At 40.6% G+C, this 26,727-nt stretch overlaps 1 protein-coding gene across 3 annotated transcripts in view; it reads right to left on the bottom strand.

Annotated features, from left to right (window-relative positions):
• The window catches only part of LOC131461508 (guanine nucleotide exchange factor VAV3), an 88,869-nt gene that overhangs the window by 5,962 nt on the left and 56,180 nt on the right, over positions 1–26,727 (bottom strand). For all 3 annotated transcript variants that reach the window (XM_058632815.1, XM_058632823.1, XM_058632831.1), the window contains exons 15-25: positions 23,661–23,770; positions 18,938–19,039; positions 17,107–17,198; positions 14,627–14,649; positions 13,679–13,697; positions 10,887–11,017; positions 8,748–8,813; positions 7,958–7,992; positions 7,350–7,466; positions 5,722–5,809; positions 5,010–5,139 (exon numbers count right to left, since the gene is read on the bottom strand). In XM_058632815.1, coding sequence (XP_058488798.1) covers positions 5,010–5,139; positions 5,722–5,809; positions 7,350–7,466; positions 7,958–7,992; positions 8,748–8,813; positions 10,887–11,017; positions 13,679–13,697; positions 14,627–14,649; positions 17,107–17,198; positions 18,938–19,039; positions 23,661–23,770 — 913 coding nt within the window. The remainder of the gene's footprint in view (positions 1–5,009; positions 5,140–5,721; positions 5,810–7,349; positions 7,467–7,957; positions 7,993–8,747; positions 8,814–10,886; positions 11,018–13,678; positions 13,698–14,626; positions 14,650–17,106; positions 17,199–18,937; positions 19,040–23,660; positions 23,771–26,727) is intronic.

Here is a 26,727-nt window from a genome sequence, read left to right as displayed (position 1 = left end):
GTCCTGAGGACAGATTGCATTCATGCAGCTCAGGAATGTGGCCACATGTTTAGTCAAACTATTGTGTTTAGCTCTGTATTTAGTGTGATTGAAATTTAAAGAGAGAGAAAAATAAATAAAACAGCATGAATTCTGAGAATAAAGTCATAATTCTGACTTTAACTCATAATTCGGACTGTAATCTCATAATTCTGACTCTTTCTTTAATCTCAGACTTTCTTCACATAATTCTAGCAGACTTTCTTCACATAATTCTAGCTTCAATCTCAGAATTCTGACTTTTTCTTTAATCTCAGACTTTCTTCACATAAATCTGCCTTCAATCTCATAATTCTGACTTTTTCTTTAATCTCAGTCTTTCTTTACATAATTCTGCCTTCAATCTCTTGAATTTGAATTTAAAAAAATGTGCTTCTGTCCCTTTTTCTAAGAAAAAGTTATTCAATTATTACTGTGTGTTTTGACTGTGCAATAACAGCTTAATCTCAGAACTCACGCTGTTTTATTTTAATTTTTTTACTTTCTTTCAAAAAATCTCTTCAGTAGATAATTGATCTGTTGCACAGAAAGTGTTTTTTTTTTGCAAACAAACACAAAAAGCGATATGTAAATAAAGACGTGGCGTGGCACAGTAGTAATATTTTAAGAACGTATTGTTATATCTTATACTATTTATCACCATAAACTTGTGTCCTGGTACTGAAAAGTGAGCTGATGCTGAACAAATCCCCACCACTGTTGAGATTCAGTTGATGCAGTAATGTCACACATTGTCTCTAATTTGCCAGAAGGATGTCAGCATCATTAAGGGCGACATCTTCACTTATGTATTTAAATGCAGCGTGTTCACAATAACAGCAGAGGGAATAGATCTGTCTGTTTGCGTATTCATAAAGACAATCATCCTGCAGGATGTCGACTCGGCACATTTCTCTACCCCCCCCCCCCACACACACACACACACACACACAAACAACTTGTGACAAATACACCGATTTCAAGTTTTTTCTACCGACAGTGGCAGACAGAAGTTAATGCGATGTCTTGGAGTCACATATATCAACAAACGCTTCAGGTACGAACGCTGAAAGCGAGGCACTCACTTTGCCATCTCTTTCAGATTATTTTGGGATGTCAACACGGCCAATATGGTGCAGTCATGTGAGCCTGCGGATGCCGAAAATGGTTCCGCTCAGTCGCAGCGTTACTTGAGCAGAAACAGACTTTACAGGATACATTCAATGAGAATATATGGTTTAGTTTGTGGATGCCAGTGAGACGGCAGAGAGACTGCAAATGATGTACCACAATGTGCAGCAAGTTTTTTTTTTGTTTTTATAAATAAAAAATACATAAAACTTTAACACCTAAGCCTCAAAATATCTGTCTGGACCTTTGTTTGCTTATTTTAACCATAAACCAGGAAATGTCCTGTGAGTAAGTGGTTTGGCCAATTTTTTTAAGAATATCTTAACTTAATCTGGCAGTTATTTACAATTTAATGCCATGTTAAAAAATAGTGTTTAAAATGAAAAACACCAGTCACATCGCGTTATTACAAACGTGTCGTCTTGGGTTAATATTGTACGCATATTCACACCTGACTTTCAAACTGAGTCTCAATGAACCATCCCGTTCTAAAGTACCTAAACCCAGCCCTGCTCAGGGGATACTGGGGATAGAAAATCTAATCGCCACAAAGGCAGATAAATGCCCCGACTTTTTTTTTGAGAAATGTGCCGCTCCCAACAATACTGCTGGCAAGTCCACAGGTCTGGGTTATTGATATGCTGCGAGAGGAGCAGAGCTCCAGTGGTTTTGTAAAATGAATACTAATCAGTGCAGTGAGAGACAGCTCAGCAACCCCTAATGGTGTCAAGGTATGAGCAATATGAAGCGAGATCGCCCTCCACTTCAAACAGCCACCAAAACACCAGCTGCATTTTACATGCTTCATTTTTGCTAAATCTGATTTGTGGGACGACTCCAGAATCCTCAATGTGAGCTGGTCTTCGAATACAAGAGACAGCGATCACACAGAGGCTGCACATACTGACACTCACGTTATTAGTGCGGCAGCTCAATGGGTATGTACATAATCGTCCATATTTTGGACAAACACTGTTGCTATTGTAGTTCTTGCATCAGTTAAACGTGATCAAACTGTTTAGTTTTTTCCTTCAACAGAACACACACACACACAAAAAAAAAGCCTAAACATTAATTAGCAGTCGTCCCGCAGTGGTGGAGGAGGATTGAAATCAGAACAAAAGAGTCATTTCAAAGTGAAAGAGAGAAGAATGAAGCCCGCACACTGGGAGGGGTTTGCCCACAGGACTCATCACCACGCGAGGACAAAACCGATTTGGACCGGCGCCATCTCGACTTGTGTTGTGAAGCAAGAGTTTGAACAACATGCCTCCACTAGAACGACCACACATCTCTGTACAATCTGTTCACTTTTGTTTCCCTGCTTGGAACATGATCATGAACAAGCCTGGACTTTTTTTTTTCTCCAATGCACACAGTGGCATACAAGGTTGAAATGAAACCACATTTAGCCTCTGATTGTTATTACTCATACTTTCCAGAAATCAACTGATGGGCCTTGCGTGGCTGTCACAGTGGGTTTCATACCTCATTCTTTTGGCATTTCTTCAAACATTGACAAACCTTGGCAAAACAACACTGTCCGCTCCACTATTGCAGGAGGCAGACAATCAAATGTTTCCCCCTCCACTGTTGTTCCCATTTGACAGTACAAGACGAGCCAAGATGGTTTAATGATGAATTTACACCTAAATGATATACAGTTTAGTTTCGGAAGTTTGACAGTTCTCTGTGTCGTGTTACCTGCCACTGATTAATTATACTAGATTCCGTTAGAGTAAAAGGGACTGGACGTCGAGTTCCCTCTCATTCGGCAACGTGTCTAACACCGAAATGTTGAGAGGAACCAGGTTCTCTGAGCTGATGACTGACAAACTCACACAGAGTTGAAAAAGGGAAAAACAGCTGCACGCGTAAACAATCACCAGTGCACTGCAACTACAAAACATGTACGGAAGCTGTGCCGATCGGGAAAGTGTTGAAGTGACGGCAGCTGTGTCTTCGGGTGAGGAAGTTCAGTCTCGCCTCAGCATCAACACAGACAGCGTCCTTCAACAACTTTGTGTTGTGCTGTGGTGAAAACTTTCTACAATGTGAAATGATGTTTGTGGCAAGACGACAATGCAAAGGACAATATTTTGCTTTCATTGTCACGGAATGCGTGTTTGTAATAAATGTTCTTGTGCAGTCGTACCACATCTTTTTTTAATCATCATTGTGAGACATTCTAACGCCATGAAATTCAAATCAATTTTAAAAAATGCATCACATTACTAATGATTATTAATACTAATACTAAAGTTACACACAATTATAGTACTACTACTACTAATGCAATCAAGTACATCCGACCCCCCACATATTCTCTCTGTCACCTCCTTGATTCTTTTTAGCTTTCTCGTTGTTTTTAAGTTTTTAGCTTTGAATGTTGTAACTTTATTGCTTGTGTTTTATTTATTTATTTTTATTGTACTTTGCTACTCTTTTAACCGTGTACTGTAAGGTGACCTTGAGTATAATGGAAGGCACCCAAAGGACATCATTATCATCATTATTATTATTATTATGTTACACAAACATATTACATCCATCCATCTTCTACCGCTTTATCCTCCACATGAGGCTCACGGGGGTGCTGTGCCAATCAATTAAATAAATATCTAATCCACATAATCTAATCTGATCCACATCACAAAAAAAGTTGAAATTAAACTTGCAAATGTAGGACTTAATAGTGACCACAAAAACAACAACCAAACAAACAAAAATGGCAGCTTTAGACAAAGAAAACACAAAAACAATAGTCGGAAATGCTGATTCAGCAATCCCAACTACTAAATGACTAAGCAACTAAAGTATATTTTAAGCCTCCACTTGTTCAAATCAAACATCACATTGAAATGTTAAACTGAAGCAGAAACTACTAATGATGGCATTGCACAGAATTCACTGTAACTCCCACTCGGCTGAAACCAAGCGTCTACAAATCCGTTTAGAAATGATCCGAACTCGTTGGAGGTTCGACTAGATCGTGTCACTCCCCTGGAACCTGGATCAATCTGATCGTCGGTGAACATGGGAGACGGACTCATCACATCTAATAACATGCTTAGTGGCTTCAACAACCTCCGTTTGACAGCCAAGTCAAAGACAATTAGTATCAGAGGAGACGCAACCCATTTCAACAAATATGGAGGCAACTCGTTCCAGTGATTAACAGCAGAGTGAAGGAAAAAAGAGAGATGAGAGTCTGGAGGAATGGGTGGAGCTGGGTACAGGTTAAAGGTCGCGAGGAGCACGGACGATCAGCCGATGCTGATTAGGAATAATTTAGGTGAGGTCTGTATGTCCTGGCAAAAGCCAGAACAATTAATCAGGAAAGAAATCAATAGTTAATCATCACGAGCAAAAAAAAAAAACAATGTTTCCAGCTTTTGAATGAGATGCTTTTCACTGACCTTTGGGTTTTGGGGGGCACGCAAAACAGTTTGTTTTGGGCAATTTTTCACATGTTTTTTTGACATTTTAGACAAAGCTGTTGATCAGTATTATAAATGAAAGAATATTGGATGATGAGAACAAAATGTTCTGCAGCAAGTTTTCTGATAGAAAGAACCAAATGTAGTTAGACTAACGATTTTGCTGCAAGTGCAATGCACTCAATGTTGAATTTGCATGTTTTTTTTGCAATTAATCCATTAAATGCCATTAATCCCTCCCAAATGTTCCAATCTGGACCTTTAAATCTGACGAATGGTGTCATTTTGGCACATTCTGTTTAGTTTTGACTGGTACTCATTCGTAAAATAACAGTTTTAACCTCTCCTTAATCATATACATGACCAGTAAATGGGTGATTATTTCTATTATCAACTCCTGAGGGTTTTTTTTTTACTCACTGTTGCCTCCTGACCGGTTGAGTCGGTGCACAGCGGCGTTCTCAGTTTCCAAGTATGGAAACTGTAGCGTGGTGTCCAGACTCCTGAATCCTTCTCTCAGGGAGTGGTGTTTGTAGTATTCAATCAGCTCCTGGATGGAAACACACATACATAGTTATTTAAGGTTATGTTTGAAAAGATAGAAGACATGTTGTTTGTAAACAGATGTTTCATTAACACACTGTGAAATAAAAGAGGCACCAGCTTCAAACGTGGAGTCTATAAACACTGCAGCACCTGTTGCTGTGTTTAATACTTTGTAAAAAACAATCATGTGGTGCATTAAAGATGTTTTAAAGGCTGACTATAGGTTTTTAGTTCATGTACGAGTGAGCGTGTGATCAGGTTTTCTGATTTTTTAAACGGAAACTACCCGGCAATAAAAAATACAGTCATGATTCCACATTTGATATTCAAATACACTCCTACACGTCTGAGCTATACAGAAAATACAGTTCTGACATAAATAAGAGTGGTAAACCTCTCCAATACGTGCTGGACTTAACTGTAATGTTCAAGCCCTCGGGCCAGTATAAACACATCTCTAATCACAGCTATTTTTGTGCACACAGCTGAAATAAAATTCAGGTTTTGACACTTCATTAAGCAAACATGATGATTTATTTATGAACTGCAGGGGTGGAATATAAAATATATATATAAAAAAACTCACAATTATGCTCCTGAACTTCTTGTTCTCTGCGATGTAGAAGCAGCCGTCCTTGGTTAGGATCTTTATGTGCTTCACGTCGTTGTTGTACCTGTGGACCAGTGAATAAGTTATGAGTGTAATTTCCCTCCCTGATCACCGGCATCGATCGGTAGCAGGCCCTCACTGGCTCCTGGCTCCTGGCTCCCACGGAGAGCTCGGCGGTTGGTGTAATGCATAGAGTCCCAAAGGTTTGTGACACATGAATGATGTGTTGTCAGCAGAAAAATGTCTGTGTGTGTGTTTGTTTGGCTTGTTTTGCTGTGGTCAGGGTGTGGACATCTATAGAAACATACTGTTTTACATTCAGTGATTGTGTAACTGTGTCCTGACTGCACCAGCCAGCTGTTATCTGTGTCGTTATTATTGTACTAGAGTTAAGATTAATAATGCAGCTATAAGTTATCGTGATCATGTCAACGTGCACACTATATACTTATAATTGCCATGTCTCATAAATCGTTGCAACAGATTACTATTGCATTTCCAGTTATACTGCCCTTATTGTGTTTTATTTTATTACTTTAAGTATTTATCTCTTTCTTTGACTTTTAACTCTGCATTTGTGTGGACAGCAAGAAGGTCAAACTGGGATTCCAACCAGCAAGCTTCTTGCTGTGATAAAAAGCCACGACTTTTGCTCTGTGTCCTGCAACTATTTCTTAAAAACACTGAGTTTTTTCTTTTTTTATCTACTAAAGAGCAACAGTTTAAGGGTGTATGAGACAGTTCTTTGTCTCAGTAATGATGTGACCATCTTGTTCAAAGCGTTTGTTAGACTCTGTGTGGTCAGAGCTGCCCAGGAAGTTGCCTCCAATTGATACAGAACTGTGGTCTCTTGGCTATTTGAACACAATTCTCCACCTGCTCCACTGAGAGAAATAAGGACTTTTTCCTTTTCATGAGTAATACTTTTGTGAACGTTGTTCCCAAAACTACAAAGGCTCTCACGCGTATGGGATTTTTTTTTTTCTGTTTCCTATGGTCACACACACATACACTACTTTCAGCTTTGATACTGTTTTCCTGTTCCTCCCCGCATTTACAATGACACCAATTATATTGACTAAAGAGCCGAGTTACATTGGTAAGGTGAAGTACACTTTGTTAGCACCTCATTACCAAGATCAAGATGGCTGCTCTGAGGTCAGACCCATGAAAGCATTTGGTTCTGTCAGTTTCACACGAACACACACACACGTCACTGTGGTTGACCACAGACTCAGCCTCAGAGGAAAAGCACATCATTCTGCAAATGAACTGTAACTGGCTTAGTCAAGTACTGCTGTATGTCTGGGAGTTACATCTGGTCAATACTGTGGTTAAGCTGAAGGCTCGCGATGATTACATCAGACGGGAGTAAAACAAGGAAGAACAATAAATATGGTCACAGTTGATCCCTTTCCACATGTATTTACATCAAATGAAAATCACTCGGATACAAAATCAAGTTGTTCAGGCAAATGATAATCTGTTTTTTCTTTCTTTAGGGGAAATCAATTCATTATATACTCAAAACATCAAGTTAATTCCCAGTTTCATGTCATTTATATTATAATATATATATAATATAGGATGTGCTACTGACTTACTTTATGCTGACGGCGTACTCTGTGTACTCTCTGCTGCGATGGCGGACCAAGTAAGTGCTGTTGACTCTGTTGATGAGCTCTGCCTCTGCCTGGAGCCTCTCCATGGGCCCCGCAAACCTACCACCCAGCAGACAACAGGAGCATTAAGGAGGAAGAGGAGGAAACAATATCTGCCTCATACAGATTTTATATTTTATATCAAATTTTTAGCAGTCATATAAAGTAGCAATAATTGTGAAAAGTCACAAAATTCACCGTTTTTTTCTTTAATTTTTGTTCATAAAAATGAGCCAAGCAAACTTTGAACTGTTACATAATTTCCAAATGTCATTTTGAGTACTTTTTTTTTATCAGATTGTCTACAGGTTGTGCTGAAAATAAGGATATAAGACACCACATTGCACATATCCTCTGTATATACTGTATGATTAAACATAGTAATGGAAAAAAGCAGCCTCTGTGTTCTAAGGGTTAATTCATATTTAATATACACAGGTCCATCACTGTCTGTGTATATGACAACCATGAGGAAAAAGGTCGGAAAACAGACAATGTGCCTAATGGTGCCAAAAGGTTTAAGGGTAAGGAAGCAGCTCAGGAGAACATACCAGGGTTGAGATGAGTAATCAACAGGCTTCGGAACCTGTAGAAGAAAATAAAAGTGAATTAAGCAAAAAAAACAAAAACATGTGATGATGCTTTTGTTGTTTTCAGGACGTGTCTAGTCAGTATGGCTTCACATCACTGCAGTAACATCGTGTGCTTGGCAGCGGTTCTGAACAACACTGTCTGGCTCTCAAACAGAACAGGTGCCTTTCCTCTGTACGACCTCAATAAAAAAAAGCTAAATGCTGTTCTTATCTTTACGACGCTGTAGACAAGGTGATTACAGCCATTGCTTTTTATTGGTGGCCTCATATTTATGAAGCAGCTGGACAGAGTCTGCATTTTATTTCGCTAAATGGAACACGATAAGGCAGTGGTGAGAGGAAGCCTTATATATATATATATATATATATATATATATATATATATATAAATATGTATGTATATATATATATATATATATAAATATGTATATATATATATATATATATATATATATATATATATATATATATATATAAAAACCATCTTTCCAATTCAACTCACATAAAGTACTGCTTGTTCCCACATGCTTCAGTTCTTTGCTTCTCATTGATAAAGTGAATTAGAAAATCAGCCACCTTTATCTCATAAAAGCAGCCAAGTTCCTTGTGTTCAGAACATTAAAAACCCGTAGGCTGTTTTTCTTCTCATTCCAAGCAACCATTACTACATCGGTACTAAATACGTGTGGATCAGCACTAGCTGTATCTGCGGGCCAAGAGGGAAGAAGTACAAGGAAGTGCTGCTTACACATGGGCAAGGCTTCACAGCATCGCTTGGGAAGAAGCCAACCTCTTTCGTCGACAGGATTTTGCCCTGTAACCAGAAAGATAATTGTGTTATGTCTATTTGGCTGACAAACGCATCGTCCTTGGTTCACTGTTGTAGACATAAATACTGGCAGGAAAAGAGAAAAGGCATAAGTTCCTTATTACTCCTGTGATAAAGCACCTGGAATTATCAACACTGGGGAAACGCGGTCCAAAATAAACAGGTGGAGCCTTAGAAAGAGAAGTTACCTCCTCCTGAGACAACATGTTTAATTTATATGGGATAATAATTCAGTCATGGACAACAACAGCAGGTGTCTCCTATACTCAGAGAAGACGCGGTTATTAAAAAAAAAAGAAGAAAAAAAAGCTTGTGTGGTCCATGAAAATTTCATACTTTTGATATGTAATAAATATCTTGAGGGTGTTCGTAAAAATAACATTGCATTAAAATTTAAATTTGTAAGCTTCATTGGAAGTGTTGCCAGTCCCAGAAAACGCTATTAAATGTCCTCTCTCTCAGTGTGCAATTTTTTGTTAGGACACAAATATAAAACCCACCTATGTGCAATATACTTATACATATTTATACTGTAAATATCAAGTCCATACTGTGTGGATTCTACATTCTATTTTAACTATTTTTTCTATAGTCTAAGTGTTAATATCTTTTTATTCTATCTTTTTGGGGTAATGCATGTTTATTATTTATTATCTTTGCTGCTGTAACAATGTAAATTTCCCCACTGCGGGACAAATTTATCTTATCTTATCTAAAATAAAATAACACATTACACGTCAATGACAGGCCTCAAATTCTTAACACATTAATACATTCATCATCATCATCATCATAAGAAGAAGAAGCATTGTGTACATTTACCCACATTTAACTACTCAGATTCAATAAATAAATAATTAAACGATGACTCATGACCTCGGGCTAGTGTGGTGTGCCCACACTGAGGAAGTATGAATACATTAAAAAATAAAAGAAAACAAATTCACATAAATAAAACTGCCCTGAGATTAAAAAGGCAGCTTTTAACATATTATATTTTCCTTCAGCTCAGACGAACTCATGGCTCATGACACAGATACTATTATTTGTTTTATTAAACACACACTACAGTATTTAACTGCTGCTGCTTGGCGTCTTTCAGTCAAAAGAATAAAAATGATAATCATCCATCCCTTTAAGTTGTTTTAAGAACCTTTTATTAGAATAAAAAGGAAAGGAGTTGAGGGGTTGTGCTTTCACACACTGTCACGTGTCCGTTTGAGTTCCCCTTTTTGCTGGATTCGCGGTCACCACTCTCACGTTCCCCTCGCCGCTCCGGGTCTTGTTATCAGTGAAAAGTTGTGCTTTCTGCCGCATCCTTTGCTAAGAGTGTGATAATGATTATGGATGCTAACGGTGACAGAGTGAACAGATGGCTGCTGTTGAATGAAATGAAATTACAGTGATCGATTCTATTTGTCACGCAAGCCCAGAACAGAAATGATTACGCTCTGCTGGCGACAAAAGAGATGGATATTGAATGTTTGCTGACTGCGGGGCTGTGGCTGCCTCCAGTGAAGCTTTTACACAGGGTTAATTGAATTTCTTTTTCACACTTTTATCTGTTTTTTTATTAAGTATTGTGAGATGTGTTGGTTTACACATTTACTGTATGGATACAATGCAGCACAAGATCATTTTTCTAAGCTATTAGACTTTTATTCTAATTATGAGTGACCTACGCATAAGGCATCATACCTCTTTTAAAGTGTATCCCGTCCCACGTCAGTTAATGCTCGCTAAATCAAACAACACACCTCCTGTATGACTTCTAAGATATCTTAGAGGGATAAGGAAGGTCTGACCCCGACCAGGCAATCTCAGAGCCCACTGGCTATCATCTGATGACAACACGCCTCGAGGGGCAACAGCCAATAATGTTCTTCAAATGTTAAAGGTCAAACTAAAAATGGAAAACAAGACGGCTTCAGGCCCCGAATTCCTGTCCCTCGCCTACAGATTCTGCATATACAGTGAAGGGAGTGAGGGTTTTAAATATAGTAAATCTATTTGTTGGTCTTGTGTAACGTGTGATGAAGAGATAATGTGACATCTGACCTGCCACCAGGGGCTGTGAAGGTCGGCGCAGATCAGTTCAATGATGTCACCCGTCTGGATGCTGAGCGCCGGGCCAGAAGTGGGGCTCGGCACACCAAAGTAGTTCCTGATCACCAGCATCTTGGGTAGACCTGAAAGAGGGACTGGGTTCATTCCTGCTGAAGTCACAACAACACAACTAAGGTGGCCTTTTATGATTAAAAATCAGTCTGAGCTCATTGTGCGTATCAAGATTCAGTATTTACTGTAAAACATCACATAAACGAAACCACAGAACTGTACTTTTCTTAATCCCGTGTTATTATTAGATTATAGCCTATAATTAAGGATGTTCTTCGAGGAACAATTGGTGGAGACAGTTTAATTTGTGTTTTTATAATAACTACCTCCAACGAGAAGGTCATGACTTTGGCTGCTTTTGTCTGTCTGACTGTGAGCAGACACATCTGAGAATGTAGGTTATGGCCCAAGGAATTATTAAACAGATTTTTAGTGTTGATCCAGATATGAAAAACTGAGTGTTCTCTCTGAGTGCTTTCTCTCAACAGTACATTTGAGGTTGGGTTTTTTTTGTTTTTTTTTTACTCTTACAGTGAATTTTAGTCAAAGTAAAAGCTTTATAATACAGATCTTAATCAGAACGACAGCTGATGTCTCGTCTTTGTTGCAGAAGCACAAGAGGAACACTCTAGTCTTGCAAATCTCTATCTGTGAGACCTATATAGAGGGATATAAAAGTGCACGTCTGTCATTCTGAAGGGTGTGTCTTAGCTTTACTAAAGCATTCAGGATTACACTATAAGTGGTAATGAGAGGGCGTTTACATGTATAATCGCACGTTAATGTGTATGCACACACACACACAAACACCCTTGTCACCTATGGGCTGCCCTTGGTAATCATTTGGACCCATTCTTCATTATCATGTTACAGATAGCACTGTGGTGCAGTGCTGGTTATCAGGCTCTCAGATAGAAGATAAGTAGTGGTGACGTTGTTCACTGCTGCACAACGTGCACAATCAGCTCTATTTTCTGAGATTTGATGAAAACATTATGCCGCAAAGAAAAACAGAAACTAAATAATATTGCTGTTTCAGTATAGGCTACAATATTTTGTCAAGGTCCTATATCTATATAGATATATCCTACAATATGTGCTATATATGCTCCGCCTTTCTCCAAGCTACATTTGGAATGCATACACATACTAATGGAAATCTACTGCTCCACGGGTGAAATATTGCATTGTCGTAAGAGTTTGCACAGGCACTAAAGGAAGTGCATTTAAATCAAGCTGAACCAGTTTGCTGGAATGACCTCCACCTGCACTATTTGATTTTCAACCCCCCCCATTATTTGCAGAGAAATTGCAGAAATTGAATTATAATATATCTGTTATCGAGCGCCCGCCCATGCCGAGCATATGTTGCTTTGTGTTGCAGGGATACAATGCAAGAAAAAGAAAGAAATCCGAGCGAGAGCAAGAAGAAAAGGCTGGAGCTAAAGGCAAATAATAGACAAGTCAACAACACTGTAGTGAAAGCAAACACATCTACAGCTGCCTGGCTTCTCTTTCAGGGTCTGTTCCAGCACAGCAGCAGCGAGACAGTCTGACATGTGCTAGCTTGCCTGAATAGGACTTCTAAAAGACACAAGGGCCGTGGAGAATCGAAGCCTGGGAGCAAGGATTGCATTCACAAGGACAAGCTATGTGTTAATGCACCTTTGAAAACAGACAAAGAGCGCGGCGTCAAAATATTATGAAACACCCTGAGCTGGGGCAATCAAACGCCTATTGATTTTAATGCATCTTCAGTCAAAAATGATTTTCTGCGGCATAATGGATGGAGGGGTGGAAAAAATGAGTTCTGAAACCAGGTTTATGAGAGATTAAAGGCCCTTGAACACACACATACACTGGTTTCTGTGACTTCAGAGAACACTGCATTCACTTTTTTTCTGGAGACTTACACTAATCTTAACCATAATTACTACAGACCTAATCCTAATCCTGACCCCAACCTTAGCCTACCCCTAGCCTGACCTCAGCCTAACTGAATGCAGTAATTTACATGATGGGGACTTGATTTTTGTCCCCATAATGTGACTGTGTAAACAGATTTAGGTGCTTACAACATAAGGAATACCAGGTACACACACAAACACACAAACACACGCAACAAGATGAAGCAAATAGCAACAAAGGCAAAGAAGCAGAAATGTACTGTATTTATTGTACACTTCCACTAATTTGAGATTTAATGTAACTCCCACTGTTTACATGAGAATTTGTCACAACAGTCTGTCTCTCAGTCTTAGCTGCAATGCTAAAAAGCAGGTAATAATATAATTTCCCTGTCTTAGTGAGCACAGTTACTATACCCATGCAGATACCAGGAAGGACAAACCTGACAGTGGCAGCTGGAAACTGCCAATCCTGCACATCTTTTTTAAATGGGGTAAAATTAAATAACAGACAACGCTGCAAGTAAAGTACCACAACAACAGGTGGAGAACAGAGAAGAAATTCCAGTCAAAAGTTAATAATAGTTTTCCTGTTCCTGATGTTTCCTGATGATTTTGTGTTTTTGGAGTCATTCAAACTCAATGAGATGCATCTTTGACTTGATTTTGTGAAAAAAATAAAGCTGACCTGCAACTAGACATGATAGTGTTTGTTAATCTGTTTTATATCAGCACCACATCACTGTCAGTTATGAAAAGAAGAGAAGCTGCATGTGTGCAAGAAACAAGAATATCTGGTATGGTGTTCTGCTCAGGATTTCTCACCTGCATCTCGATCTTTGCCCTGAAAAAATAAACAAACAAGAGAAAGTGACACTCTGACACAGACGTGGGCATGCACAGCCAAATACACTGTATGTGCACAAACATGACTCAAACATACTAATACACAAAGCCAGTGCAAGCTCAGAATCCATACTGTGTAAACCTTGTTTTGCAGGCCGCTGTAAACACCACTTGCATGCAGCAAGCTTGGCGTGAGTGACACCACGCAACACAGTCAAAACACCCGTCGCATGCACTGATGCGGAGAGCAGATAATGACAATTTTTTTTAGTACATAATGCAAAAAACAATTTGCAGCTTCTGACAGGTTCTTTAAAAAAACGTGCAGAGGATGCTCCAGTTATCAGAATTTCTACTGCGCCTTTCAAAAAATAACAACAACTCAACACAATGTATATGTGAGGCGCTTGCATCAGAACAGCTGATCAACAAGTTTCTACTACTTAAAAAAAAACTATGTTACAGTTTTGTGCAGAAAAAGTGCTGAGCAGAGACAATTTTCACAGTACCTGTCAGCAGAAATGAACAAAGGGTAACAGTGATACACTCTATTTGAACCCAGTTTTGTTGATAAGACTAGATATGTGCTTTAAAAAACGTGCTATACTGCAATTTCAGCCACAGTTATGGGCATAACACTTAGTCTGCAAGCATAAGCTCTGCCTAATTTGGGGGACTTGTGCAGCAGCAAATCCAATCAATTTCAGAAGCAATCGAATCAACTCATGCTGGGTTTTTTTTTTTTTTTTTTGCAAAACCAGGTGGGCCGCAGCAGGTAATAACAATTGGAGTCTCCTTTGTAAGTGGCTGCAGGAGAGAACAGTCTTCAAAGTGCAGCAAAGCTTTGGAGAAGGAGTGAACAGAAGACAGACAGTGTACACATCAACACATCAACACACACACACACACACACACAGAGCAGCTCACCTGAGTTCTGATGGAGACAGGATCTGAAAGAAGTTTGAGAACAGGCATAGTGAATTGCGGGTTAGCAGGTGCAAGCAAACACTTGCACAAACCCGTCGGTACAAAGCAGCACTCCCTCATTAGTGCTGAAGTCGGACGCTCGCGTTTGACCGTGGCTCGCTTTGTTTTGCTGTGCTGCCACTACCTGTCAGCAGGCGTAGAGGAGGTAACGAGGCAGAGAGGTGGAGAGGGAGGTGTAAGGGGGGGGCAGACCTGAGGTTTTTGCTCCAACAATTTCTTTCATTGGCTCCCTGAGGGATGGGTTACACCCCCCTACGCACATACAATCACACACACACACACACACACACACACACACACACACACACACACACAGCTGTACCTGTGCAAACAGCATAATTACATAAACACACACATACTTGCACACACGCAAGCTGGCAGAGAGTCACTGTACATACAGTGCTTGTGTGTGCGCGCACACATGAACACACGCCTCAGCAGGCATGCTGTTCTTCCAGTGAACTTTGACCCGTTACACAAACACACAGCGAGACAGCTGATAACAGAGACAAATACGGACAAACAATGGCTTATCTCTGACACACACTCACGCACACACACAGGCCTGTGCAGCGATGCACAGAGTTGCCTTGCTGCGCTCGTCCACTTGCAAGTTTACGAGTTAAAGCTGCAGCACGTAACTTTTAAACATTAACAAGTTGGAGCTGGGGTGCGTAACTTGTAAACGTGAACACAAGTTCGGTACAAACGACTGTCACATGAGTTTGCACGATGCTTTTTCAGCATCAACACGACTCTGTGTTTGTCGGTATGGCAGTGTTTTGTTTCCCACAATGCGCACAGTGCACCAGTGAAGCAAGACAGTTTCTACACCAAGAGGCACCTACGTAAACCAGGTGGATTGCACTGCTCAAAATAGATTCAGTACAACTTCACAATCACAATTTTGGCTTTGATATTGAAAACATGTGCTCTGCCAACAGAATGTAAAACAAATCATGTGCCAGCATCAGCAAAACAAATGACTGGTGCTGCTGTTCACTGCCCCGTACAGCTCCAAATTTTGTAAATGAAGTCTGAATGGGTACTGCGATGTGAAAACACAGATATACAACTTATCAAAGCACCATATAAAGACAAATCTAATGTATCTGTGTGTTTGTATCAATGTTTTAGAGCGAGTAAAAGCTGGGAGGAGATCAAAGCCGCAGTGTTTTGGTAATAGGTGATGCACGGTGAAGTTTCAGATGTTACTTTTGAAAACAGTTCTACACATGAGTGTGTTACTGAATTGTTTGGCCCCCACCCCTGCAGAGGATGAATACTGTGCGGAGTAATGAGAGGGGGAATTCAAACCGACATCCCAGGTCCTCACAAAGCCGTGCTCTCCTGCTGCTGGTGTCACCAAAATCTACTCAGGTACACACTGTGCACAGGTGGGCCTGGCAGTGGCGTTATTGCCTCTGTGACCTGACAGCACCATGACAGATGCCAGGTCCAACAGGAACTGGCAGGTTGCCATGGGGAATATAAACACACACACACACACACACACAACAGTGCCACACAGTTTTATAGGTACAGTGTGTGCAAGGCTGTGACAATAAAATCTGCACTGTGCTACGAAAACACAAGCATGCACTTTCAAGAAGCTCCACAAGCAGAAAGTGTGAATTTAGTTTCTCAACTCCTAATGCTTGCCCTCACACACACACACACACACACATGCACGGAGGACATGCTAAGCTGGTTTCATTCCACAAGTCAGAAGTTTTCCCTCCATTTCTCTCAGAGCTGTCAGGGCTCCTGCATCAGGTGCTGAATGACAGTTGCACAATAGGGGCATGATAAAAAAAAAAAAAAAAAAGTGGAGTTTCTTAAAACTCCTCAGAAAAGCTACTATTAAACTTTGGGGATCCGTGCAATGGTGCAGAGTGACTTTGCCTTTTAGGTGATCTGAAGTGCGGAAATCATCCAGGGAAGCACGGGAGCTTTTTGAATGAAAATCTGTAGTGCTGATCGAATACTCGCGTGTGTGACCTTGGTCTGAAAGAATAAGAGCACGTCTACCCGTCTTATCTATGTAGAACAAACTCACTGATTCCCTCATGTTCTCCTTCCCCTTTTCTCGCACTTCCTTTTCAAAATGTCACTAATATCAATCACACTGCAGAAAATCTCCCTCACAGCCCTAATTAGTCACATGAGACACTCGTACATCAGGTTTTATGTGCAATTATGTGTCATCTGTCATTATGTTCATGCTGCTATAAAAGTTGCTGTTCACACAATTAGATTTAATGTCTCCGTGACAAAATCTCGCATGCAGGTTGTTAGTTGCAGACTGGATGTGACTGATATAAGGCTGGGCAATAAAGTCAAAGACTGTCATAACTTTGGAGACTAAACTGGGTTTATATATATATATATGTGTGCATGTGTCGCCATGGGTGTGTTACCTGTTTTTCCACAGCAGCCAAAGCGGCCCAGGCATTCTTTATGGGCACCTAGACCACACTTGGAGCACATGTAGCCTTGGTTGAAGACGCCTCTGCAGAGAGAACGGGAGCAAAACGCATCAAAATCATCTTAGAGAAACACTGCACGTTGATGGGTGGTTTAAAAGTTTAGTATCAGGCATGAACAGCTACTGGAAACAGATAGAACCACAGACTTGTTGTGTTTATGGACACATGGGAATGACTTGTCGTCATTATGTCACTGGCATCTGTGGGTTGGGGTGAAATGTTCTTACAGTGACTGAATAGTTCACTCGAGGTGGTAATATACTTCTTTTTTGTGTCCAATACCAGTATTACAACCTTAAATGTCCATTAATACTGATGTCAGTCTGATACAATCTCTACAGTCTGATTTCCTCTTTTGAACAATGTTAATAAGACTTTATTGTTGATTTATTGTAGACCATCACATGGTCCTTGACATATGATGGTGGTGGTGGACATGTCTTTAAAGCACTTTGTCTGACTTTAGTGAAGCATTTACATCTTTATAAGGGTTCACAACTCCTACAAGATTTCATTATTTTCTTTTTCATACTTCTGATTCAATGATTTTGGCCAATACTGCATTACTACATGCGCTGCAGTAACTTTGGTGATCCTTCAACATTTAATCTGCAGTTGTAGATCCTCCAAGACTGAGTTTAAATCCAGGATGTTTCTATGTAGCAGCAGAATTCACCACTTTCTTTTTTTTACCAGAGATAAAATGTTACTTCTAACTTCTAGCTACTTAAGAACAAATTTCAGCTAATATCGTTCAGAAAAAAAGCCAAATTCTTGGTGCGCACACAGCAGTGTTTAGCTCTGTTTTCTGTCTCATTTACATCACCATCTCACGGGCCCTTATTAAAATGAAATGAAGGAGAAGCTACTTTGTTCGGCTCCCCAGCTAATTGTCCGTTTAACTTCAGAGAAAACCGTGCAGCTTTAGTCACGTTGTTGCCCGGTTCAGACGTTTAGTATGTTTTTGCATAAGTCAAAAACTCATACCACGCAGATTTAAATCTTATAACAGGTTGTACATTTGCTTGAGGGGAAACTGGTAAATGTTCCTGAGATATAAAAGATGTAAAGAACACACAAGAGTCTACACACAAGAGTCTTCATAACAGCACTAAATAAATCATACACAGTGGGAAGAATGAGAATTTCACAGATTAATATTAAGAGTAAATCTCCAGACTTGCGACTCATGGAGTTGTTGCTCTTTGCTAGTAAGATGACGTGTTTCAGTTTGATTGTCGTTCAAGTACTTTGTTTTCAGTACAAGTACAAGTATGGCTCTTCCTCAAGTACAAGTACAACAAAGGGGTTTAACAAAATAATCAGGATAACAGCAACATCCTCAGTTAGATAATGAAAAGCAGGATTTCTTTGAAATCACCACTGCTCTATTCATATTTTTCTCAAACTATATCCTGAGACCGCGGTGGTAAACGCCCGCGTCTGTATATTCACAGAGCAACACCTTGAGGAAGAGCCGAAGTGTGACTGACGGACATCTGGGGGTGAAACCACTCGCTCGCTCCTGCTGTGAGACGAACCACAAGGGCAGTCCTCTCTGTGCCTGCATCATTCAGGAAGTTCAAAAGGAACGTTATGTAACTAAGGCACATGTGCAAAGGAAGAAGGGGGTGAAGCCGAAGTGACAATTAGATTATTTGGCTCCAGTGGAGAAGAAGATGGTCTTTCAAAAGGAGTCCTGGCAGTAGTTGGAAGGGAAAAGTTGTCTTTGTGTGTGTGTACAGTATAACTGGCCTCTTACCTTAGCAGCATGTGACAGGAGTTGCAGGAGGTGATTTTGTCAAAGGTGTGCATATGAAACTCATGCAAGTTGTTGTTGCCATTCTCAGGTCGTATGTTGGATCTGCACAAGACACAGCATATGCGTACATTTATTTCCGTCTCTGAAATGTTACAGGTCAGTAGAGAAGATCCAAACAAACACACCAAAATCTACTGTATCTCTGTAATATCGCTGCTCAACAATAACGGCAGAAATACAAGCTCTTTGTTTTGCATATTTAGTTGTATTAGAAACAAATGTAGGTATATTAGGAACAAAGGGATCCTAAGTATCAACAATGAGGGAATGAGGGACCTTGGTAATCCATCACAGAAAACCACTGTCGGCACATGCTGTGGCAATGCAGTACAGTACAGTATTTCCAGAGAATTATATTTTTGTGTTGAATTAAAGCTGCTCTGATATATGTAGCGCGGGGTGCAGTCGTTAGATTAAATACAGGTTTCACTGTGTGGCGTTTGCATGTTCTCTCTGTATGTGGGTGGGTGATGTTCTCCACTTATTCTGGTTTCCTCCCAAGGTCCAAAGACACTCAGATTTTAGGAGACTGACGTGTGAAGATGTGTCATTTGTTATACGTGCACACACGCACGTATGATAGGCTGACAGCTGGGATGGCTCCAGCTTCCAAACACCTATCAATCTAAAATAGTACCAAATTATTACAAAAAAATAGCTGATAATGTTTACTATAGGCAAAAAACACTGAACACAAGACTGTATTACAGTGCAACTAAACAATACTACAGCATCACAGTAACTCACACTTCTTTGAAGTGCGAGGGAGAGAATTTCAAGTAGACGGGCAGAGTCTGCTGGAAGTGAACACCAGAGGTCTTCACGGTCCCTTGGGACATGGATACGTGTGTGTGTGTGTGTGTGTGTGTGTGAGAAAGTAAGGTGAAAATAATCTTCCCATTTGCCTGCAGCACAGCGACTCATTTATTCTGAATTTGTTCCTTTGTTTCATACTACCTCAATAGTGTGAGAGGTGAGGACAGTGTTACATAAGGTTTTTTTTTTGCGTAATATGCACAGGTGCTGCTGTAAAATTCACATCATTACACTACAGCATCTTCTCTGGGAAATGAAGACAAACGTGGCTGAGGTGGACAGAATGAAAGGCCTCAAGTGTCCTCTCCTCCACACCAGGGGTCACTCAATAATACACAGTATCTGCTTTTCGTAGGAAAAAGGGTCCCAGATGATATGTTAGGGGAATGTGCTCCTCTCACGTGAACTTTTAATCCCACACAAGAAAGATCTACCACATGCTGGACCAAAGAAACAAAGACAAAGGCTGGTCTGCACACTGAAGGCTCCCTATGTGGATTTTATTTGACCACATCACACCAGTGATGTTTCAAGCTATGAGCGCTGTTCTTCTACAGGAGAAGAAGTGCAAGAAGCTCGAAACATCACTGCCGTGGGATCTTCAAATTAAATCTATGTAGTTTAGAAACTAAATCTCAAGAAGACACAGGCTTCACACCATGCAGCTACCTAAAAAAAGACACAAAATTGACAAAGAAAAAACACAAAAAGGACTAATGAGGAAAAATGCTTGACTGACAACCTTAACTACTACTATCCTAACTCTCCAGTGCTGGTGAACACCTTGATCTCTGCTCACTCACAATGTTGTCACATGACCAGTTACAAACACCGGCTTTTACCCTCAAATGAAATTAATTACCGTGAAAGACACAGGATTTGTTGCTGTGTTGTGTAGGAGACAGAAACAACTCTGTTTTCTCTCCACTGATGAGACTTTTGTTTGGTCCAAAAACACAGCTTGTATTTGGAGGATGTTAAATGCGACCTCCTTTAAAGTCTTTGTCTGACTTTGCTCTCATCTCCTTCACTGGGGTTCATTTTCCTGCTGAATATTAGTCAGGCAGCAAATGGGTGGGTGGTTTGGAAGTAAAGGTGGCACAAGAAAAACACAACCGTTCCCAGATCAGTTACCATAAGCAGCACCTTAGGAGCATGCGATCATCCGGCACAACATCTCTGTTTTCACGGTTTAATTCAGTCTGATGTTAATCAACCAAACCAGGTGTTTCCAGAGTCTCACAACACACCCAAATTGGACTTCCTGATCTTCCTCTTCACTCCCCTGTTAAAGTCTGCTGCTTTGTTTTCCACTTAATTCTATTTTTTCATTTCTGTAATTGCACCTGCTTAAAGCTGCAGTGCATAGGTTCTGTTTGGTCTTCATCAACGGTAATGATGTGACATTATTCGTACGTTGCGTCCCTCATAGGAAAGCGAGCTCTGTCAAGCAATACTATCAGACCTGAGTGAGGGAGCGTTTGTGCAACAGCAGCAAAATAGCATCATTAATAGCATCAAACTGCTGAACCATCAGGTTTTTTTTCGTGGATCTGTTCATGGGCACCTTTGTGTTTTCAGTCCAACCAGTTTGCAGACATCTCACGTTACTAACACAATGATGCTCCTGTTTCTATCTGTCTTGACATAAATCAAATGACTTCCTTTGTGCAGTGCAGCAATGCGACATGTGATCTAAAAGGTGTCGTGTGGAGCTTACTCATCATTGTGCAAACTCATTTGACAGCGGTTTGACTCTCACTGACATCTGTTTACATTCGTAAGTTTTGCTATTAGTGCTGTGGCTTCACAATGAGCCGATCCCATCACAGACTAAAGGACGCTGCGGAGTATTGAGTTGAAGGGAAATAGGTGGTCTAGTGACTGAAACAGCAACATCTATCATCAAATTTCCACATTTAGAGCCAAACTAATGCTGCGACTGCCCTTCCAGCTCAGTTTCCCACCAGTTCACCTGCAACACACCTTCACTCTGCTGTGCTTAAATCTTGCTCTTCATGTAGTAGCTCTATGCATCAATGTAGTGCAGATAATACAGAGGTTTGTTACCCTCATCTTGTTTATTGATCCTGGTTAATTGTCTGTTCAGTGCTTCTACAGATTCATCACTGGCTGCTTCCCTGATCTGCTCCACCGTGCTCATTTTTCTGCTGCACCTGTTTCTGCTGCTGCTAGCGGAGCCATCTTCTCTCCAGAGTCTGTCCTGACCCAGCTACATGAAACATCTGCCTGCCTACCTGTGTTTCACCTCGGAGACTCTCTTCCACATTTTTACCTGCTTTGAGCTCAGCACTGTGGTGCTCCCGAGGATTGTCATTAAACGGTTACCACGGTAATTACAATTGCACTTGCTGAAGGTTTGAAAATCCGGCAGGATTCCTCAGCTTCTGCCGCTTCGACCCCTCTGTTACTTACATGTATGCAACAATCTCCAAAAATACTGTAAAGTGACGTGCAACTCCAGATTATCCTTTTGTTAATGCACATAATCTGTCTTCGCCTTATCACGAGAGAACTTGACAGATTTTTCATGTGACACCTAATGAATAATTAATACAAAATCATACAGGTGTTGCAGCTCGGTGTGTGTGTTAGTAGAAAAGGTTGTAGCCGAACAGGAATAACTGGTAATCATGCACCGAAGTTTGGCAGCACTGCAGAGACACTTCATGTTTCTGGGACACATGCTGTCCAGCTCTGTCTTAGAATGTGGTGGCGCTTCCTTCACTTCATAACCATGCAGTGGTTATGTTTGATTAATATCTGTCGCTCAGGTCAGTCACCGTGCTTGCAAGTCCACTTGCCTACAGCTAACTCAGTGCACGGAGAGGGAACACGGACTGCCAGAGTCTCTCCGGTGCCAGATTCACGAGACAAATTTCTGTAAAGTAGTCCTGATTAAAGCGGTTCCACTTTTTCTCATGTTTGGAGATAAAGGAATGGAGTCATGTCTGACCCACGGCTCCCCACTGTTCGCCCAACTGGCACCAACTTTTTTTTTTTTTTTCTCAATTCAGAAAATACAATTAAATGCCCGCTCCTCCACGGATCACTTAAACTGCATCCAGGAGCGGGGGTGTCCGTGTCTGTGAAGAATCCGAGGGTTGATCGGTTAATTTTTCCCGTCTGTGAAATAAAACAGTTTCATTTGTCACTTCAGGTGAAGCAGTCGCGTCAATTTGCACATTTAATCTCTGCACCTTGCAGTTTTAAAGATATATTTGGCTTTTAATAATTGTATTCTCGTGCTTGTTTTATTTTTAAAGATTTTACTCTTTTAAATTGTCACGTATTGCTACATCCAGCCGATTTTATTACCTGATTGTTGCACTGAGTTGGTTTTCATGTTGGGTGATTGTGCATTTGCATGTATTGTATGTTTTTCTTGTGTTTTTTTTAATTGCATTGTCTTACATTTTTGACCAAACATTACGAACAACCTGAAATTTCTCAAGTAAAATAAGTGCAATTTTGACAATATTATGTAAGGTTACACATGTGCATTACAGCTTTTTACTGCAGGCCGGAGTGGACCCTCTCTGGTGGGCCGGTTCTGGCCCACAGACCCTATGTTTGACACCCCTACAGTAATACATGCTCATAAATAAGACAAAAGAAAATGTCGCCATGGCAACACTTGTTGTTTATCACTTTTCAAGGTGATCTTATGTCAAAGTTAGTGTAGTGTATCGACCGGCCAGACCTGAAGAACGAGACGGGCCGTGTGTTACGCTGTGATGGTTTTGGCAGAAAAAGAGACGCACACTGTAATCACACTGTCACACACTGACGGAGAACACACACACACACACACACACACACTTACATGGCCATGCCAAACTGCTCCAGCCACTTCTTTTTCAATTCTTTGGTCTTGAAGAAGAATTCAAAGCCGTTCTGACCCTGGTTGTGAGTGAGGTAGAATCCGTAGGACCACTGCATCGGGAGAAAAAAAAAAAAGAAAAACACACACGTATTTTGAGATAAAAAAACAAACAAACAAACAAAAAAATAATACAACAACTGAGTGCAAGGCAAAGGGAGCAGGAGGTGGCAGGAGCTGAGCGAGAGGATGCAGAGAGAGACAGATGGAGACAAAGAGATGCAGAATGAAAGAGGGATGACTCGGGGGAGTAAACACGAAGGCTGATGGGTTGGAGAGCAGCAGAGCTGACAGAACAGAGAGGAAGAGTATGAAGTATGAAGAGGAGGGAATGAGCGTGGTAGCTGTGCCATTTAACTGCTGGACATCAGACAGCATGCACAGAGCGGAGCAGTGAGCGAGCCTGTAATCAGCTTCTGTCAGCCATGTCAAAGGCTAAATATTAGTCTCTTAGCCTCTGTGTCAACACATGCCTCTGTTTTTTTTTTCCCCCCAAAACTATCACTTAAACAGATGCTTGTGAGATGCTCTTTTTACAGCTCCTAGTTGTGGGTTTGAACTTCTCGCACTCCGCTCGCGAGGCTTAATACATGCCACGCTCGCAGTGCTGTCAGGGAAGCGAAGCAGCTCTTCTTCTCTGTTGAACGAGAAGAGAAAGGGAAGGCAGAACTCCGCAGAGCCATTCCCAGCGGACACAGAGGCCTCCGCATCGCATATATATTGTCGAGCTACCAATTTGTAGAGAAGGATGAGGTGTTTGTCTGTGTTTCAGTCAGTTTACCTTTATTTCTACCAAGGTTGCCTCGGCAATACACACATCCGGACGAGAAACGTAGCGCACTCCTCTCCCGATCTTCCCGGAAAATGCGGTTTACCTGAACTCTGCGCTTGTTTTCCGTGGTCAATAAGAGTTAAAGGCATTCCTCATTAAATATTATCACGTTTAGGGTGAATGATGGCGAGCTTGTTAGATTGCAGGTATTTCTTTTCTCCTCCACATTACCATTCATTTGGAGTCATGCCTCTGGCAGATCTGAGTGCAATATTCCCTCCTTTAACTCTGTTGCTATCGACAAGTTGGTGGCAAGTCTTCGTCATCTCCCGGGGGAAATATTTGGCTCTTCAGCTGAAAAATCCTCTACATGTTTTGTTGGTTACTTTGTCTGCAGTGTGGTGCAGTGCAGGTTGTATATACAGGCTTTTTGCCCACAGTTATATACAGTCTGTGTTGTCCTGGACTTTAGGAATAATGTAGATTAGCTGTGTGATTATTCTATTATTATGCGACTTCCTTCATTCACTTGTCATCAAACAAACAGGAGTGTCATGTGCAGGAGAGGGATATTGGGGTGGCTGTAACTATATGAGCCCACACTGTGTGCTATTTACAACATCATTACAACTCAAATCATTGTTTCCTGGGACGCCTGTGATATCATTACTCATATGATTGGCGATATTTTCCACAACTTGATTCTTAGGGGACAAACGAAAACGGGTTTAGGTGAATATGCATCCTTTTTCTTTTTGGAGAGGCGCTCAGTCCACACGAAGACGACGTTTTCGGGGACCTGAACCTGTATTTTTTTTAACGTCTAGACAGTAAATACGCTACTTTAGGAAAACGATGACGTCACATTCCCAGCTCTCTCTTTGAAGCTGTCATTCATTGTCTTGTGTTTGACAGTGTTTGCAACTACTGTCAATGAAAAGCAACTAAAGCCGGCCTGAAAAGATGCTAGATATCACAAGACTGCGTCCTGTCTTTAGAGATTTCACACATGGGGGTGAAAAAATTGTGTCATAAAATAAAGAGAGGCGGAAACAAAACCTATTTTTACTTGAATAAACCAAACGGATCAGCGATTGTACCACACACAGTCTGCTGCACTGCACATCCACAGCTCTGTGAGTCTGTTTATGTGCGCTGTGTCCGACGCTCCGCCCGCAGTAAATACAGATGGATGGATCTCACTCGTGCGGCAGAATTGTGCATGCTCGTTAAGTATGTTATGTATGTTTGTAGGTTTTAGATTTGTCACTGTGAAGTCGCTAAATATGTAAACGGAAACGTCACGAGCTGTAAAAGTAAAAACAAGCGGACATTATTTCCCTTTCTTTCCCCGACTCGGTTCATTCTATCTCCGTTTCTGTTATTATACCTAATGTTAACAAGGTCTTCTCCTCTGTTTTACAGCATTTTGAGTCGTTTTTGAAAACGGCAAATGAAAAAGATCGTTTACATTCTTTCTGCAAAATGACGCTGTTAAACATGTGGTTGATGGGGCACAAACAAAATTACTGGTTTTTTTTCATGTAATTAATTTTACACTGTTGCAACATGTTGGAGATTGTAACTCAATTTTATGAACCTGCATCTCTGATAAATTGTTATAGCTGCTCATTATTCTGAAATAATCACGTTAATTGGATTGTCTGTAGTCCAACTACCTTTGCTGACTCAGTCATTTAGAGACAGTAATTAACATAACACTTCCTCCCATTGTAGCCAATTAGATCATCTGAGCTGCTCGTTTTTGTGTTCCTTCATTTTACAGAACGTTAACACGTGCGTCCCATTATTATTTTATCATACAAACAGATTATATTATTTATAACAGCGTTTTCCTCGCAGCACGCGGAAACGGTGGTGACGCGACGAGAGAGCACGCTCAGCATGTTGAGAGCCATCAAAAGCTGCTTCACCTGTTATGAAGTCACTGCCAAACACAGCCTGAAGGGGGGGCATTGCTTTTGATAAAGGTGACGAAGGTACATCATGAAATTAAAACTTAAAATACTGGCGGCACACAGTCAGGATTTTTAAGTGGCTCCAACAGAGAGAAATCAAAGCCTAAAAGAATAACGTTTGAGACTTGAATCACACTTTCCACTAAATTATTTAACTGTACAAAGAATATTCATATGGTTCAGAATTATATCAGAACAGTGTTGTAAGAAATGTGTTTTAATATTTTGTGCAAAGATGACAAAGAAACCATCTAAGGAA

The sequence above is a fragment of the Solea solea genome, chromosome 1, assembly GCF_958295425.1.
Source record: "Solea solea chromosome 1, fSolSol10.1, whole genome shotgun sequence".
Taxonomy (NCBI): domain Eukaryota; kingdom Metazoa; phylum Chordata; class Actinopteri; order Pleuronectiformes; family Soleidae; genus Solea; species Solea solea.
Note: the sequence above shows the minus strand (reverse complement) of the source record. Positions and strands in the feature narration are given on the sequence as shown.